Source organism: Pan troglodytes, chromosome 20 (assembly GCF_028858775.2).
Source record: "Pan troglodytes isolate AG18354 chromosome 20, NHGRI_mPanTro3-v2.0_pri, whole genome shotgun sequence".
In the NCBI taxonomy this organism is placed as follows: Eukaryota; Metazoa; Chordata; class Mammalia; order Primates; family Hominidae; genus Pan; species Pan troglodytes.
Genome location: NC_072418.2, coordinates 35,523,669 through 35,541,342, shown reverse-complemented (window position 1 = coordinate 35,541,342; position 17,674 = coordinate 35,523,669). Strand labels below are relative to the sequence as shown.

General features: G+C 39.6%; 1 protein-coding gene across 13 annotated transcripts in view; it reads right to left on the bottom strand.

The window, feature by feature from the left end:
• Window positions 1-17,674, bottom strand: part of DPY19L3 (dpy-19 like C-mannosyltransferase 3) — an 80,406-nt gene that overhangs the window by 44,345 nt on the left and 18,387 nt on the right. For 5 of the 13 annotated variants that reach the window (XM_016935608.4, XM_063801482.1, XM_512562.9 and 2 more), the window contains exons 4-8: window positions 9,064-9,154; window positions 4,950-5,071; window positions 4,178-4,323; window positions 2,280-2,403; window positions 1,605-1,739 (exon numbers count right to left, since the gene is read on the bottom strand). In XM_016935608.4, coding sequence (XP_016791097.2) covers window positions 1,605-1,739; window positions 2,280-2,403; window positions 4,178-4,323; window positions 4,950-5,071; window positions 9,064-9,154 — 618 coding nt within the window. Of the gene's footprint in view, window positions 1-1,604; window positions 1,740-2,279; window positions 2,404-4,177; window positions 4,324-4,949; window positions 5,072-5,699; window positions 5,782-9,063; window positions 9,155-13,305; window positions 13,601-17,674 lie in introns of those variants that run through there. The other 8 variants (XR_010153808.1, XR_010153809.1, XM_054673823.2 and 5 more) reach the window with 4 other exon arrangements.

Here is a 17,674-nt window from a genome sequence, read left to right as displayed (position 1 = left end):
AAAGAAAAAAAAAAAAAAAAAAGAGATACATGTTCATTATCAGAAAAAATCAAAAGATCTAAAGAACAAAAAGAATATGCAGAACATCAATCGTGTAGCTGACTGTTGATACTTTACTGTGTATTTTTCCAGAACCTTTACTCATTTTCTCTATGTTTCGCTTTTTCAAAAAAATATGGGGGAACTAATGGTTATATAATATTTGATTGCATAGATATGCCATCATTTATTTAAGTATACCCTATTGCTATTGGCTCAAGTCATTTCCAGTTTTTTATTTCTTTTTATCTTTTCCGCCCAGCTTTTTCTTATTACAATACAACTAAAATGAACATGGCAGATTATTTACTTAGGACAAACTTATAGGGGTAGAAATGTTGGTGAAAAGGCAAATACATTTTTAGGCTTTTGATACCTACTGTGAAACTACACTAAAGAAAGATTATAGGAGTGTATAGGTTACCAGCAGTGTAGGAGTGGTCACTGGCACACCTGCAGAAACACTAAACATTTCATATACATATATAAACTTAGTCCTATCTACTTGCTCTTGCTGTATTCCACCTTCCTATTCTGCCCCCACCCCTGACATCCCACCCAAATTCTACCCTCATTTGTGATCCAGGTGGTCCAGTTCTAGCTTCTTACTTCTGTAAACACTTCTCTGCCTAAAAATAACTTTTCTTCTTTTAGATATATCAGTATTGCTAATTAGCAGCTATCATTTGTCTGCTTGTTCTTGTTGTCTGTGATCTTTGTTTCCCAAGCTAAAAGGCAAACTGTGGTTATGACAATGAATTACACATATTGGCATATTCTGTAGTGCCCATTCTATTACAGTGTCTCAGTAGACAGGCAATGTGTATTTCTTGGTAGACTTTTATGTTTCTTAATTCAGACTCAGTCAGTTATGGAAGCTTACTGGATCTCCTTTGATATGGAATAAATGAGCACAAATCCTTGGGCTATGCTGCTGCCTTAGATATGGAGAAAGTATTTTATTATACTTGGGAAATATTTAAGTTACTACTACTTTAGAATACTAACTATAAGCCATTTTAAAACTGTACGCAATACATAAAATCATATTTTTGCACATAAAAAATGTGATTAAATGGCAGCAGCAGACACTAGGAGACAGATACTGGTTTCTTTATTTCACATGTGACTTTCAGCTAGTCAACAGGGATTCACATCCCATATTAGTTAAATGTGACTATGAAAATTTTATAAAGTACTACAAAAAAGCTGTTATATACCTATTGAATTCTTTTTTAAAAGTGGCAGTACACAGTAAGACATTTTAAAAGAGCTATCTTATATTTTAAAATTTAAGTCATCTCTATAAATAACAATTGACTTAGGCATTTATGCCCCAAAATAAATCCATTCCATTTTTTAACTTAAAATAAGCAAATAAAAGTTAAGATGGTCAAACTAGGCTTCATAAATTACTCAGCTTCAATTGGCCACAGCAAATTTACAGCAGATATAAGAAACAGCTTCAATTTTATCCATAAGTACTTGCATATTTTCATCTCATTCTATGATATAAAAACACTAAATGGCCAAAATCTCAAGTGAGAAAAGAAAGCAAAGCTCACCTTCACTGCTGGCAGCATGTCCAGGGAGTCCAGTGTGAATAGCACTAATGCTTGCATCAGCATCATAAATTGATTAAATTGCCATGTCAGACTAAAGAGAAAAGTTGATATGAAAATGGCAAGAAGTGTCAGCCTCTGTAAAAAGAAAACCTTTGTATAATTTACATGTCTCTAGTAATAAAAAACCTTGCAGACAAGTTTTCTCAAGAGCAGCCAATATCTCTATAAACCAAACAGAAAAACCATAAACTGTTGCTCTGAAAACCCTTGCATTTGTTATTTAAGCTCTAACTATCATAAAGTGACACTTTGCATATAAATATTCACATACGGTGTGTGTATTCCACACTATTATGGAGGCGATAATGCACCAAATCACATCTCAAGAGCAAGGGCTTAAAAATTCTGACAGTTTGCAGAAATTGTGTGTGGGTTTGCTGCAACTATTTAAGGGTAGATTATGTAGAGTACATTTTTAACATCAAAAATGAAAACATTTTCTTTGCAAAGTAGAAAAAAGCTCACGAAAAGAAAACTTAATTTAACTCAAGTTTAAAAATTGGTCATGGAATAAGAACTATTCACATGCATTGGGATACTAAGCACATCACATTTTTTGAAGCTTCATATATAAAATTGGGGGATTAAAATATATGAAATTTTAAAAACACTTACTTCAGAAAGAGGCTGTAAGTTTGGTCTCAGGAAATATGTAATTGCTGCTATCTGAATTGCAAAGAATGGCAGCGCCCAGTTCTCCCTCAGTGGGATGGTAAACTCAACTCTTGTGGTATCTATTCTGCACAAAAGAAAACACAAATGGCCAAAGTGATAGTTTTTACAATAATTTCCTCGAAGACTTCCTCAATGAAAGATATATTACATTAAGGACAAGTATACTTAAGATTCTGGCCACTGGTTCTCAATAATTGTCCTTATCATCATCATCATCATCATCATCATCATCCCTGTAATATAAAATTGGCATAGAGAACATTTAAGTGCTCTGTCCATGGGTATGCCCTTAGCACCTAGGGTTCAAGCCCAGGTTAGCCTTACTCCTAAACTCACAAATGTATCATGCCAAACCCTTACTTTCATTTCTCCCTCACTTTATTAGTGTCAAGAGGCAATATACATTTTCCCTCTCTCTGTATTTCTTTGGTGTTTTTTATACTTGAGTCTTAAATATGTCATTGACAGTATTTTTAAAAAAACTTCCTGCCTCTCTAGAATGTGAATCCCAAGAGGGCAAGTATGGGTAAAATTTTTCATCTTTGTACACCATCCCCACACATACTAGGCATTCAATAAATGATACACTTATGTAACACATAATACACGTGTGTGTATCTACATCTCAAACAAGGTACCTATATCTACATATATCTCTCTATAAAAGATATAGATATATATGAAACAATGTATCAAACAATGTATCTATATCTACATATATCTCTATATAAAAGAAATATATATAGATGTCTGTAATATCTGTATCTATATACAAAATGTAACCTTTTAAGCCTCAACTTTATCATTTCTAAAATGGGGATAATAATAGTATCTACTCTATAGGGTTCTTAGAAGAATACATATAACACATATTGTAAAGTGCTTGGCATACAGTAAACCCCCAACAGGACTGTCATAACACGTAATTTGCTTAGACTTACAAAATAAAACCTGTATTAGAACTCATGTTCAAGTTTTAAGACTCCTATTGAATACTGGTATTGCCATTATAGGTCAGGCAATAATTTAATGATCTTGAATATGTTTTTTTAAAATGTGATTTCATAAGGCTCTACTGCTTATAATAGTAGATATTAAATAAGGCAAAAATGCCCTTGCATTTTATCTTTAAGCTCTACTAACTGAGAGCCATACACAACCCTATTAGGGTTGATAGTGAAGATATAATTAAAACTTTTTAGGCAAGGCACAGTAGCTCATGCCTGTAATCTTGATATTTTGGGAGGCCAAGGTGGGAGGACTGCTTGAAGCCAGGAGTTCAAGACCAGCCTGGGCAACATAGGGAGATCCTGTCTCTACAAAAAACAAAAACAACCCCTAAATAAATAAAATTTTTAAAAATCTTCATTGGCTTTAAAAAACAGCAAAAAAAAAAAACCCCAAAAAACTTTTTAATGACTGATACATTAATTACCTTGATCTGATCACTATACACTCTATATGTATTGAAATATCACTATGTAGCCCATGAATATGTACAATTATTATTTGCCAATTTAAAAAAACCCTTTAAGAGATGAGATATGTGGCTGGAGAAATCTTGATCACCCAGCAAACAGATAATAGGTTTGGGATTATTATGAATGATTTTCTTGATATGCAATTCAATGCTCTCTGTTCCTCAGCTGGAATTACATGTAAGTAGCACTTTCTCCCTAACTAAATAAGAAAAATTGAGTAAACCACCAGGCAAACCAAAGAGAAACTGCTCCCAACCAAACAAATGTGGCAGAAGAAATTTCTCTGAGCTGGAAATGAAGTGACTTCATTTTTACTTATATTTTGGAAAAAAAAGAAGCATACTGACTCCAACTCACCTATTTGTGACATACCAGAAAGCTGCCAACAGTCCTGACAGCCACGTACCACTGAGTAGCCAGCTGGTTATGTAGAGAGCTGTGACATAGATCGCCTGGAGCCCAAATAAGGTGTAAATATAAAAATAAACCGGCTCTAAATATTTCTGTAAAAGGGAACAATAAAACATGTTTGTCAGGTGAGCCCTAACCCTCCTCATTGCCATTTAAAACATGACAGTAGGAATACAATATGCAGGAGCTTGCCCCTAATTCCAAGCAGCAAGCCCACACCCCTTTCATCTATTAGAGAAGTGTTCGGGTAGCCTTTCTTCCCACCACCGAGAAGAGACAGGGGAAGGAAGTCCGTGACAGGTCTGGCTTCACTCTTTACTCTAGAAAGTTTTATACCTAACTTTGTCCGATGAGACGTCATTCACATGAGAAGTGGTCATTGTGATTTGCTGACTTTACAAATTTTTTCTCTCAAAGATCCATCAGGAGTGAATGTGTAATCACTCCTGATTACAGAGAGCAAATGAAAATATTTATTAGCTTCTAGACCGCATACATACATAAGCCAGGAAGCATCTGTGTACAAAAACCTTATATCCTATGTAAATAAAAAGCAGTATCTTATAAAGTTCATAATATACATGGAAAAAAAATATAGTATTGCTGATTTTCTACTAAACCAGTTGAAGATCAGAAAGACAGATGTGATAACTTTCAGCTCAAAATGGCAGACTTTGACTTTCATCTGATATTAATAATTCAATATCACAAAACATACCTGTATGGGTAGAACTCTATATAAAATACTGAGAAAAACCTCTTGGTAAATATTCATTCGCTGAAGGAGGTTAATTGTCTTCATAGATTCAGTTTTATTATCATATATTAGGCCATGAAAACCTAAGATAGATATGTGAAAAGTCAGGAAGAAAATAATTACACTCATAATTATTCACTCATTCAAAACTATGCACAGATTGTTTAGTAAGTGCTAGAGACTGTGGTAGGCATTGGGGATATAAGAGTAAGCAAAAAAAACATACTCCTGCCCTCAAAGAGCTTACCACATATTCGATGGACATCATTTAAACATTTACACAAACATAGGTAAATTAAAACTTTTGTAACTGGAATGAAACCACCACCACCACCACCACCACCACCACCACCACCACCACAAGGTCCTTCTCTAGAAATGTGGGCAAGAGGATTTCACATTTCTCCACCCTGCCCTCCTGCCATGCAACCTGCAGTATCTCCTTTGGGAGAGTATACATGGCCTTCCTTCTCCACTCCCCAGAACGGCTTTGGCCATGTGCTCTAACCAGTGGCATGTAAGTGGATGTAAGCCATAGCTGAGCAGAGGCTTTAGAAGACAAGGCATGTTTCTACCAGCTCTTGCTCTTGCCCTCTGCCACGACACTGGCACATTCCAAATAGGGCTTGAATGCGCAGATGTTGGGGGCAGACCAGAGCTGCAGCTCCCTCACAGCAGACATGTCATGAGAAGGATGAAGGAGAACTTGACCTGCTGTTATAGAGATCCACAGCCACAGAGGTCCTCTGTCACTGTAACCAGGCTAATTAATCCAAGGCATGAATGGATAGTTCACAGAAGAAAACATGCACACAGTCCTTCCACACAGGAGAAGATGCTCAACCTTGCTCCTATTAAAACAGTGCAAATTAAAACTACCCTGAGGGATGCTAGTTCTCACCTACTGCCTTTGCAAAAAAAGTTTTACAATACACTCTGTGAGATTATAAAAAAGTAGACTCCTATATACTACAGTTGGGAATACAAAATGGTGTCATCTCTATGGAGAGGAATTTTGCAGTATCCAGCAAAATCACATATGAATTTACCCTTTGACCTAGAAAGCCCGTGTCTAGGAATCAATCCCACACAAAGGCTGGCAAAAATACAAAATGACATTGGCACAAGGTCACTCATGCAGCACCATTTGTACCAGCAAAAGATTGATCCAAAACAACCCAGATGTCCCTCAATAGGAGGTGCTGTGGACTGAAATGTGTCCCCCACAAATTTGTATGCTGAAGCCCGAAGCCCTAATATGACTGTTCTTGGAGACAGGGCCTACAGGAGGTAATAAAGGGTAAGTGAGGTCACATGGGTGGGGTCTTAATCTGATAGGACTGGTGTTCTTATAAGAGGAACAGACAAGAGCTTGCCCTTGTGCTCTCTCTGCATTTGCACAGAGGGAAAGGCTATGTGAGGACACAGCAACAAAAGGGCATCTACAAAGCCAGGAAGAGAGGCCTCAATAGAAACCAATCCTAACAGCAGGTGGATCTTGGACTTCTAGCCTCCAAAAGGGAGAGAAAAATCTCTGTTGTTTAAGCCACGCAGTCTGTGGTATTACATTATGGCAAGCCTAAAGTCTAACACAGGAGTGTTATGGATGGATAACTCTCCAACCTAAGAGTTGGACAGTTATGGGCCCTCGTGATGGGATTAGTGGCCTTACAAGAAGAGACACCAGAGAACTTGCTCTTCTCTTTCTGCCATGTAAGGACACAGCAAGAAGGTGGCTGTCTGCAAGCCAGGAAGAGAGCCCTCCCTAGAACCTGACCATGTGGCTCCCTAACCTCAGACTTCCAGCCTCCTGAATTGTGAGAAAATAAATTTCTGCCATTTAAGAGTCTGTCGTGTTTTAATTAATTAGTTAATTTTTTTACTTTTTTATTTTGAGACGGAGTCTCGCTCTGTCGCCCAGGCTGGAGTGCAGTAGCGTGATCTCGGCTCACTGCAACCTCCGCCTCCCAGGTTTAAGCGATTCTCCTGCCTCAGCCTCCGGAGTAGCTGGAATTACAGGCATGCGCCACTACGCCTGGCTAATTTTTTTGTATTTTTAGTAGAGACGGGGTTTCTCCATGTTGGTCAGGCTGGTCTCGAACTCCCGACCTCAGGTGATCCATCCGCCTCGGCCTCCCAAAGTGCTGGGACTACAGGAGTGAGCCACTGCGCCCAGGCTCGGAGGATCATTTTAAACTTCAACAAACAGCAAAACAATGCAAAGGACATGGCATAAAACAGACTTTCTGAAAAGGACACTGCAGTGTGAGAGCCGAGACAAGGAGGCAGAGTGTTGCCTCATTCAGTCTCTGTGGGAAACACGCATGCCAGAGGCTAAAGTATTCTGTTGCTCTGGACGTGTCCATGAATGACTGTGAAAGTACTATTAATGCTGATTTTAGGGTTATAAATACATTTTAGGAAGTAAAAGATTTTGCAACTATGGAATCTGTGAATAACAAGGTTTGATTGTATGGGGAAAAAATGAATACTAAGCCTGCCTTTCTTGTATAAACTGTACTGCAAGGTAGCCAAACAATTAACGAGAAGGTTTTCTATATAACAGAGTTCCAACTAATAAATACAGCAGGAATGACAGAATTAGAAGGTCACTAATTTGCATCCCCTCTGAAATAAGAACTACAGACGATAATTATCAATGGCTGCTAAAACCACTAAGTGAAGGGCTGGTGATTAATTACCCTTATTATGGATGAATCTGGCTATCAACACTGGGACCAACTCATTAATTTTTATGGCACAAAACCAAAGATAACCAAAATGTCATGTCTCCTAGGTGATAAAACTACAAGTAAAAAACATCACTTATGGGCTGGGCGCGGTGGCTCATGCCTATAATTCCAACATGCTGGGAGGCTGAGGCAGGAGGATCACTTGAGCTCAGGAGTTTGAGACCAGCCTGGGCAACACAGTGAGACTTCGTCTCCACAGAGAAACAAAACAAAACAAAAAATGAACGTGGTAGTGCACACCCGTAGTCCCAGCTACTTGAGAGGCTGAGGCAGGAGGACTGCTTGAGGCTGGGAGATTGAGACTACAGCGAGCTATGGTCATATCACTGCACTCCAGCCTGGACGACAGAGTGAGACCCTGTCTCAAAAACAACAGCAAAAAAATAATTTAGGAATAACTGCCACCAAAAATGTCAAAGCTGACTCCAAATAAAGCCTATAAAAGAGCAGTTTTCTGTCACATGCACTCATGCTAAGCCGATCAAGTATGTATTAGGTAGAAGAGATCCATGTTGGGGCTTTCATTAGATGGAGTAAAGGCAGAGTGTGGGGTCTAACCCACTTAGGGGAAGTAAAAATGCAGGAAAATGGCAACTGTGAAATAAAGGAATGAATGGGGCACTGGGGACAAGAGGGACAACTGTAATTTTCATTTGTGTTACCAAAATGCCTCCTGTTCTCAGACAATACTCCTTTCACCTGCAAAGACCTCCTCCAAAATGATCATGAGAAAATTCAGCAACAAAACCATGAAATTGCAAAGATATTACTTTTGGGATGGAACAGAGCTGGAAGGCAAAGAGAGGAGGGTTATATAAAGTATTACATGCCGGGCGCGGTGGCTCACGCCTGTAATCCCAGCACTTTGGGAGGCCGAGGCGGGCGGATCACAAGGTCAGGAGATCGAGACCATCCTGGCTAACACGGTGAAACCCCGTCTCTACTAAAAATACAAAAAATTAGCCGGGCGTGGTAGCGGGCGCCTGTAGTCCCAGCTACTCGGGAGGCTGAGGCAGGAGAATGGCGTGAACCCGGGAGGCGGAGCTTGCAGTGAGCCGAGATCGCGCCACTGCACTCCAGCCTGGGCGACTGAGCGAGACTCCGTCTCAAAAAAAAAAAAAAAAAAAAAAAAAAAAAAAAAAAAAAGTATTACATAACTTCTTCCAGAGCAAAAAACATTTTCATGAAATGATTAGACATTAGCACGGAAAAACTACACATGTTCTAGAGAGCATTTAAGTGGTTTTTAGTGCACAGTACTTCTGACTAAAATATTGAAAAAAATGCAGGAGACCCCAAATGAAACTATCAGTTGTAATTACCTTGCACGAGGGTTGGAGCCTGCAGCATCTGCTTGTAGTAGGAGTAATACAGGCCACACTCTGTTCTGAATGAGATTTCTCGCTCCACTTCCTAAAACAGAGTTAGATCCTATGGGTTTATGTGACCTAGTTTTGTTTAAATACATATTGTTACTGTAGAAAGGATACATAACTGCAACTTGAAAGAGAAAAAACTCTGAAAATACAGTCTCAAAAAATCTTGGCAAACAAGAATGGAAGGCTGATCACTGTTAAAGCTGAGTGAGGGATACATGGGAGTCTGTCCTACTATTCTGTACTTTAGTGAATGTTTAATCTTAAAAAAAATTTTAAAGAATACATCACCATTCCTATGTAATATCAGTGAGACACAAAACAGGGATGGCACAAAAAAAAATGAAAAGAAATATAATTGCATTAGACACCTACCTAAAAGCTACCAATATTACATAAGATCAATCATTTTCATTTTATTCTAAGAATAAAAGGCATTTGTAGTCAAATAAGGTAGACACATGAATTTTACTCTGACAAGCGTAACCCTGGTGGGAAGAGGTTTATGCAGGTAAATGGATATATGAAATATTTAAACTGCTTTTAGATAAGTATTCAACCCTAGAAGAACTGAAAACTTAAATAGCTATTAGCCAATTTAGTTACAAGATACTTTTATTAAATTTAAATTATTACTATAAAACATAGAAGCAATGGGCAACAATGACACGGAAGACTTTCTGGAATAATCCAATTAATACTGTTAGATGATACACTTTATTTATAGGTTGAGCAGCCCTAACCTGAAAAGCTGAAATCCAAATGAAATACTTTAAAATTGGATACCTTCTGAGAGCCAACACGATGCCACAAGTTACCCTGAAAGTGTTATTTTTTTCACCGTATTGATGGTATGTCATATTTTTTTATTGTTACGTACTTATGTGCGAATAAGTATAACAAAATGATTACTTATAAAGGCACCATGTAAATTCAGAGTCAGGAACAATGGTGATGACGAATAACCATAGACTGTCCACTGGGATGGTTGAGATAGTGACACCTTTGTTTTCTGATGGTTCAGTGTCTACAAACTTTGTTTTATGAACTATATTGTATAAAATCACCTTCGGGCTATGTGCATAAGGTATACATAAAACATAAATGAATTTCATCTTTACACCTGAATCCTATCCCCAAGATTTCTCATTATATATATGCAAATAATCCAAAATCTGAAATACAAGACACTTCTGGCCCCAAGCATTTCAGATGAGGGATACTTAACCTGTACCTGTAAAAGTTCGGCTAATTTGGTATTTTTAGTAGAGATGGGGTTTCTCCATGTTGGTCAGGCTGGTCTTGAACTCCCGACCTCAGGTGATCCATCTGCCTCGGCCTCCCAAAGTGCTGGGATTACAGGCGTGAGCCACTGCACCCGGCCATTCTTTTTCATATTATAGCAGATCCACATTCCACAAACCCAATGGGGGAAAGTGATAAATACTGAACATCTCATTTTCTAGCTGATGAACTTCTTTTAACTCATTTTGCTTCCCCCTAACTCCAACTAATTTTCAAATGGTAATAAACATCTCATTAAAAGAACCACTCAGGCTGGGTGCGGTGGCTCATGCCTATAGCCATGCACTTTGGGAGGCTTAAGTGGGTGGATTGCTTGAGCTCAGGAGTTCAAGACCAGCCTGGGCAACATGGCAAAACCCTGTCTCTACAAAAAAAAAAAAAAAAAAGTAGCCAGGCATAGTGGCATGCACCTGAACTCCCAGCAACTGGGGAGGTTGAGGAAGGAGGATCGATTGAGACTCAGCCTACTGGGAGGCTGAGGCTGCTGTGAGCCATGATCAAGCCACTCCAGCCTGGATGATAGAGCGACCCTGCCTCAAAAAATAAATAAATAAATAAATAAGAAAGAACCATTCATGCTATTATCTTCAGACTTAGAAATTATTTATTTAATATATTTCTGCTACCCTCTAAATCTTTTTATCATTGTTTGTTAATTCCTTTTAGAAAAATGGGAGGTAGGGTAGCAAATCTTATATATTGAACTTCCTTTCACAGAAAACCAATTTATCCTGGGGAAATCAAGCATTTAAAAAAAGGACCATCAGGTTCTGAAATTTATTTATTTTTTTTTGGAGACAGGGTCTCACTCTGTCACCCAGGCTGAGTATGGTGGCATGATCACGGCTCATCGTAGCCTTTGCGTGTCAGGGTCAAGTGATCCTCTCGGCTTCCAAGTAGCTGGGACTACAGGCACATGCCACTATGTCCACCTAATTTCTGTATTTTTTGTAGAGGTAGGGTTTTGCCATGTTGCCCAGGCTGGTCTTGAACTCCTGAGCTTAAGTGATCCTCCTGCCGTGGCCTCCCAAAGTGCTGGGATTACAGACAGAAGCACAGTGCCTGGGCCTAAAATTTAATTTCAATAACACACTTGCGTTATAAAAAGGCTACTACATAATGATACAGCTTTTTAAACTTTCATTGCTAGTGATTTGTGTTGTATCTTTCATAGCAGTAAAGGCAACTCTTCTGGGTAGTTACTTTAATCCACTCATTTTTTATCTTTGAGAAAACGTGCTCTATTGCTTTTGAGAACTTAAAACCAACCTGGTATCACTCGTTTCTAGAATGTTCAAACTCCTACTCATTCAAATAACCACAGAGGCTATGAATTGATGTTAACTGAGCAAATACTAGCTTTTGTCCATGCAAATTAAGAACAACAACAACAACATTAATTACATTATTTTTCTTTTCTCTAGCTTCCTTAAAGTGTTCAAAGGCACCTGAGGAGTGTGAAAATCCTGTCACACCTACATCCCAAATCAAACTGGAGAGCCAATAAAGAATGAAAGAGTGAATTATATGGTTCTAAGAATAAAAGACCAGGGAATAAGAAAAAACACTGCTCAAAGTACTAAAGGTAGAAAGCTTTTGTGTCCCATCTCTCCCTTTAATATAGCCAGAATGCATAAAGAACAGAGGGGGACCTAATTAGTAAAAATGCATTCAAACATGATTAATTGGTAATCTAGCACCAGCTGTACAGAACCAAATGCTATACTTTATTAGACAGACACTTGCAAGTTTTACATCTGCTTCATGCTAAGAGAACATCTGCTTCACTCATTCAAACACTTTTCCAGTTTTACAGCAATTTATACTTCGCTTGGTAGATCACACCCATGAAAATATACACCAATAGTAGTTATCCTCTAAAGAATGCAAAACGAACAAATACTTCATATTCAATTTGCACAGGTTCCATGGGGAATGCAATGTTGACAGAACGAAAACATCTTCGAAGATAATGACAGAAAGAAGTAGAAAGACAAAAGACTTGTATTTATAAAGAACTGTACAGCTGGCCAGGTGTGGTGGGGCTCACGCCTGTAATCCCAGCACTTTGGGAGGCTGAGGCGGGTGGATCATGAGGTCAGGAGTTCACGACCAGCCTGGCCAAGATGGTGAAACCCCGTCTCTACTAAAAATACAAAAAATTAGCCGAGCGCGGTGGCAGGCGCCTGTAATCCCAGCTACTCAGGAGGCTGAGGCAGGAGAATCACTTGAACTCGGAGGGCAGAGGTTGCAGTGAGCTGAGATCGCACCACTGCACTCCAGCCTGGGAGACAGAGTGAGACTCCGTCTCAAAACAAACAAACAACAACAACAAAAACAACAACAACAAAAAAAAACTGTACAGCTAAAACCATTGAAGTAACAGTGTATATAGCAATTTAATAGATGTACAAAAAAAAAATGACTGCTCACAATAAATGATCACATTCCCCACAGGCACTCAGACAAGTTGCTGGCAATGCCCAAAAGGCTAGAGTCCTTTGAGACAAATGACACCAAATTTGGAAAGGAAACATCAAATTAGCTTTTTAAAAATCTCACGTAAATAGATCCCCCACATAATGTCTGGTCACTCTGGCCTGCCTTTAGCAAGCACCCTCTAAGCCTGGTTGAGCCAGGATCCTCCGCATCCCAGTGGTTCCTCTTACTCATTTCCCAGCCACTGACCCCAATCCGCTCCTTGGCTGCCTATTCCTACTCACCCATGATGTACTAGAAGTTGAGTACAATCTCTCTCCACCACTGCAAGACCTCATTGCAGTGGTCCCTACATCTATCGCAATGGTCCTGAAGTCTTTCTCCTCTTGCTTTTTTTAAAAAAAACAAAACAACTCATGTTTAAAAAAAACAAGAACAACTCACGTAAAAAAGTTCTGTTTACAGGCCAGGCGCGGTGGCTCACATCTGTAATCCCAACACTTTGGGAAGCCGAGGTGGGCAGATCACCTGAGGTCAGGAGTTTGAGACGAGCCTGGCCAACATGGTGAAACCCCGTCTTTACTAAAAATACAAAAATTAGCTGGGCATTGTGGTGCATGTCTGTAATTCCAGCTGCTTGGGAGGCTGAGGCATGAGAATTGCTTGAACCCGGGAGGTGGAAGTTGCAGTCAGCTGAGATCCCGGCACTGCACTCCAGCCTGGGTGATGGAGTGAAACTCTGTCTCAAAAAAAAAAAAAAAAAAAAAAAAAAAAAAAAAAAAAAAAAAAGATTTGTTTACAAAAATTGTCCCCCAAAATAATTAGACTGCTAGTAGTGGGGAAGCCACCGAAAAATTAACTTTATAAATGTAATCTGTTTCAGAATTAGGTTAACAAATCATCTCACCAAGAAATAGTAGCCCATAAGACAGCTGTTCTTAAAGTTCTGTACTGGGAATCATGCCCTCAACAAACATATTTATGGCACATACATGGTTTATTGTCTGGTTAAATTCATGTCCATCTGTTAGAGGGGAATGATTCTTGCCCCAGAGTTGATTAAAGCCGTGGCATGTGAGAAGTGCCAAGCAGGGCTTGTGAGGAGGGCAGTCTGCTACTGAAGTGACAGTTCTTCCACTGGGCCCACACTCAGGCAATCAGCAGTCTTAGCACTACTGTACTACTATTGTGTGGATTACCCCTATCTATTCTAAAGTCTCCTTGCTTTGCAGGAGTATTCAATGGGAAGACATGCAAATTCGGCAATATCAAGTAAATAAGAGTAACAGTGGAAAATGTTAGCACAAGGAAAAAAGACTAAAAAGAAAGAGTGATGTTGGTGCTTATAGCCAAAGGAGAACTGCCTTCCTTATCACTGCATATTTATTTGCTGGGGAAACAAAAAGGTGCAAGAATTTAGTATTTGACTGAAAGATGTTTATGTTCCAACAAGAAAGAAGAATGCGGGGGTGCGGTGGCTCACGCTTATAACCCCAGCACTTTGGAAGGCCGAGGTAGGTGGATTACTTAAGCCCAGGACTTTAAGACCAGCCTAGGCAACATGGCAAGACCCAGGCTGTACTAAAAATATAAAAAATTAGCTGGGCATGGTGGTATGCCCCTGTAGTTCCAGCTACTTGAGGGGTTGCAGTGGGAGAATCACCTGAGCTCAGGAAGTCGAGGCTACAGTGAGCCGAGATCGCACCTCTGCACTCCAGACTGGGAGACAGAGCGAGATCCTGCCTCAAAAACAAACAAACAAACAAACAAACAAACAACGAAACACCAAAGAAAGAACACATTGTAAACAAAGGGAAACGACTTCAGGCACGCCTCATCTCACTGTGCCTCACTTTCCCGCCCTTTGCAGATAATGCATTTTTACAAATTGAAACTTAGTGGCAACTATGCATCAAACAACTATCAACACCATTTCTGCAACAGCTATTGCTCACTTTTTGTCTCTGTCACATTTTGGTAATTCTTCCAATATTTCACATTTTTCTTTATTATTGTACCTGTCATGGGATCTGGGATCAGTGATCTTTGATGTTATTAATACTACTGTAACTGTTTTGGGGCACAATAAACCACACCCATGTAAGACGGTGAACTGAAATGTGTGTGTTCTGACAGCTCTGTCATTCTTCTGTCTCATTTCCTCTCCCCAGGCCTCTCTGCTCCCTGAGACACAATAATATCAGAATTAATAACTTTACAATAGCCTCTAAGCATCGAAAGGAAGTGTGGCACATCTCTCACTTTAAATGGAAAGCTAGAGATGATAAGTTAGTGAGGTAAGCATGTCGAAAGTTGAGAGAGACCAAAAACTAGGCCTCCTGTGCCAAAGAGCCAAGTTGTTAACACAAAGGAAAAGTTATGGAAGGAAATTAAAAGTGCTACTCCAGTGAACGCACCAATGATAAGAATGAAAAACAGCCTCATTGCTGATACGGGGAAAGTCTAATGCTCTGATGGAAAATCAAACCATCTAAAACATTCTCTTAAGCCAACGCCTAATCCAGAGCAAGGCCCTCTCTTCAATTCTGTGAAGGCTAGAGAGGTGAGGAAGCTGCAGAAGAAAAGCTGGAAGCTAGCAGAGGTTGGTTCATGAGGTTGAGGGGAAGTAGCCATCTCCCTAACATACAAGTGCAAGGTGAAGCTGAAAGTGCTGATGGAAAAGCTGCAGCAAGTCATCCAGAAGATCCAGCTAAGATCGCTGATGAAGGTGCCTACATTAAACAACAGATACTCAATGTAGATGAAACAGCCTTCTATTGGAAGAAGATGCCATCTCGGACTTTTACAGCTCAAGAGAAGTCAATGCCTGACTTCAAAGCTTCAGAGCATAGGCTGACTCTCATTAGGGGCTAATACAGCTGGTGGCTTTAAGTTGAAGCCAATGTTCACTTACCATTCTGAAAATCCTAGGGTCCTTATTAAGAATGATGTGAAATCTACTCTGCTTGTGCTCTAAAGATGGACAACAAAACCTGGATGACAGCCCATGTGTTGACAGCACATGTGTTGACAGCATGATTTACTATTTTAGGCCCACTGTTGAGATCTACTACACAGAAAAAAAAAATTCTTTTCAAAATACTACTGCTCATTGATAATGCATCTGGTTATCTGTGTTATTTTCATGCCTGCTAACACAAAATCTATTCTACAGCCCATGGATCAAGGAATAATTTTGACTTTTGAGTCTTAATTTTTTTCTTTTTTTTTTTTTTGAGACAGTCTCGCTCTGTTACCCACGATGGAGCACAGTGGCGCCATCTCAGCTCACTGCAACCTCTGCCTCCCGGGTTCAAGTGATCCTTCTGTCTCAGTCTCCCTAGTAGCTGGGACTACAGATGTGTGCCATCACGCCTGGCTAATTTTTGTATTTTTAATAGATACAGGGTTTTACTATTTTGGCCCGGCTGGTCTTGAACTCCTGACCTCAAGTGATCTGCCTGCCTTGGCCTCCAAACTGCTGAGATTACAGGCATGAGCCACAGCACCTGGTCTGATGGTGTACTTTGGAGTACAAATATGTCTAATTTTGATGAACACCAATTTATTTATTTATTTTTAATCATGTGTTTTTAGTGTGGTCTCTATGAAGTTTTGGCCTACTCCACAGTTACAAAAGATTCATTTGCATATTTTCTTCTAAATGTTTTATAGTTTTAGACATTTAGGCCTATGATCCATCTTGAGTTAATTTTTGTGTATGGTGTGAGGCAGTGGTCTAATTTCATTCTTTTGCATGTGAATATCCATTTGTTTATAGACCATTTATTGAAGACTATTCTTTCTCCACGTAACTGTCCTTCCTGGTGCCCTGCTGAAAATCACTTGACCATCTAAGGATTTATGTCTGTATTCCCAATTTTATTCCATTGATTTATATGTCTATCCTTATGCCAGCACCAGAGTCTTGATTACTGTGGCTGTATAGTAAGTTTTGAAGTCAGAAAGTTTGAGTCTTACAACTTTGTTCTTCTTTTTCAAAACTGTTTTAGCTACTCTGAGTCCCTTGAGTTTCCATATACATTTTAGGACTAGCTTGTCAATTTCTGTGAAAAGTCCACCTGGGATTCTGAGAGGGATCATGTTGACTCTGTAGATCAACTTGAAGATCTACAGAGATCTTTTTTTGTTTTTGAGACAGGGTCTTGCTCCATTGCCCAGGCTGGAGCACAACGGCATGATCTTGGCTCACTGAAGACTTGGCTTCCTGAGCTCAGGTGATCATCCCATTGTACCCTCTCAAGCAGCTGGGTGTAAGCTGTGTGCCACCAAGCCTGGCTAATTTTTTTTTTTGTATTTTTAGTAGAGACAAGTTTTCACCATGTTGCCCAGGCTTGTGTGTCTTATCAGTTTTAAATCAAACTTTCTGACTTCCAGTTATAAAAGAGAAAGAAATCAGGATACTCCCATCCATTTTTATTTATTTATTTATTTATTTTTTTTTTTAGAGACAGGGTCTCACTCTGTTGCCCAGACCAGAGTGCAGTGGTGTGATCACAGCTCACTGCAGCCTTGACCTCCCCAGCTCAGTTGACCCTCCTGCCTCAGCTTCCCAAGTAACTGGGGCTGCAGGTGCACACTACCACACCCAGCTAATTTTTAAAAAATTTTTTGTAGAGATGGGATCTCACTATGTTGCCCAGGCTGGTCTTGAACTTCCGGGCTCAAGCAATCCTCCCACCTTTTGCCCTCCAGAGTGCTGAGATGACAGCTGTGAGCCACTGTGCCAGCTGGCCTCCCCAACCTTTTTTTTTTCGAGGTGGTCTCATTCTGTCACCCAGGCTGGAGGCCA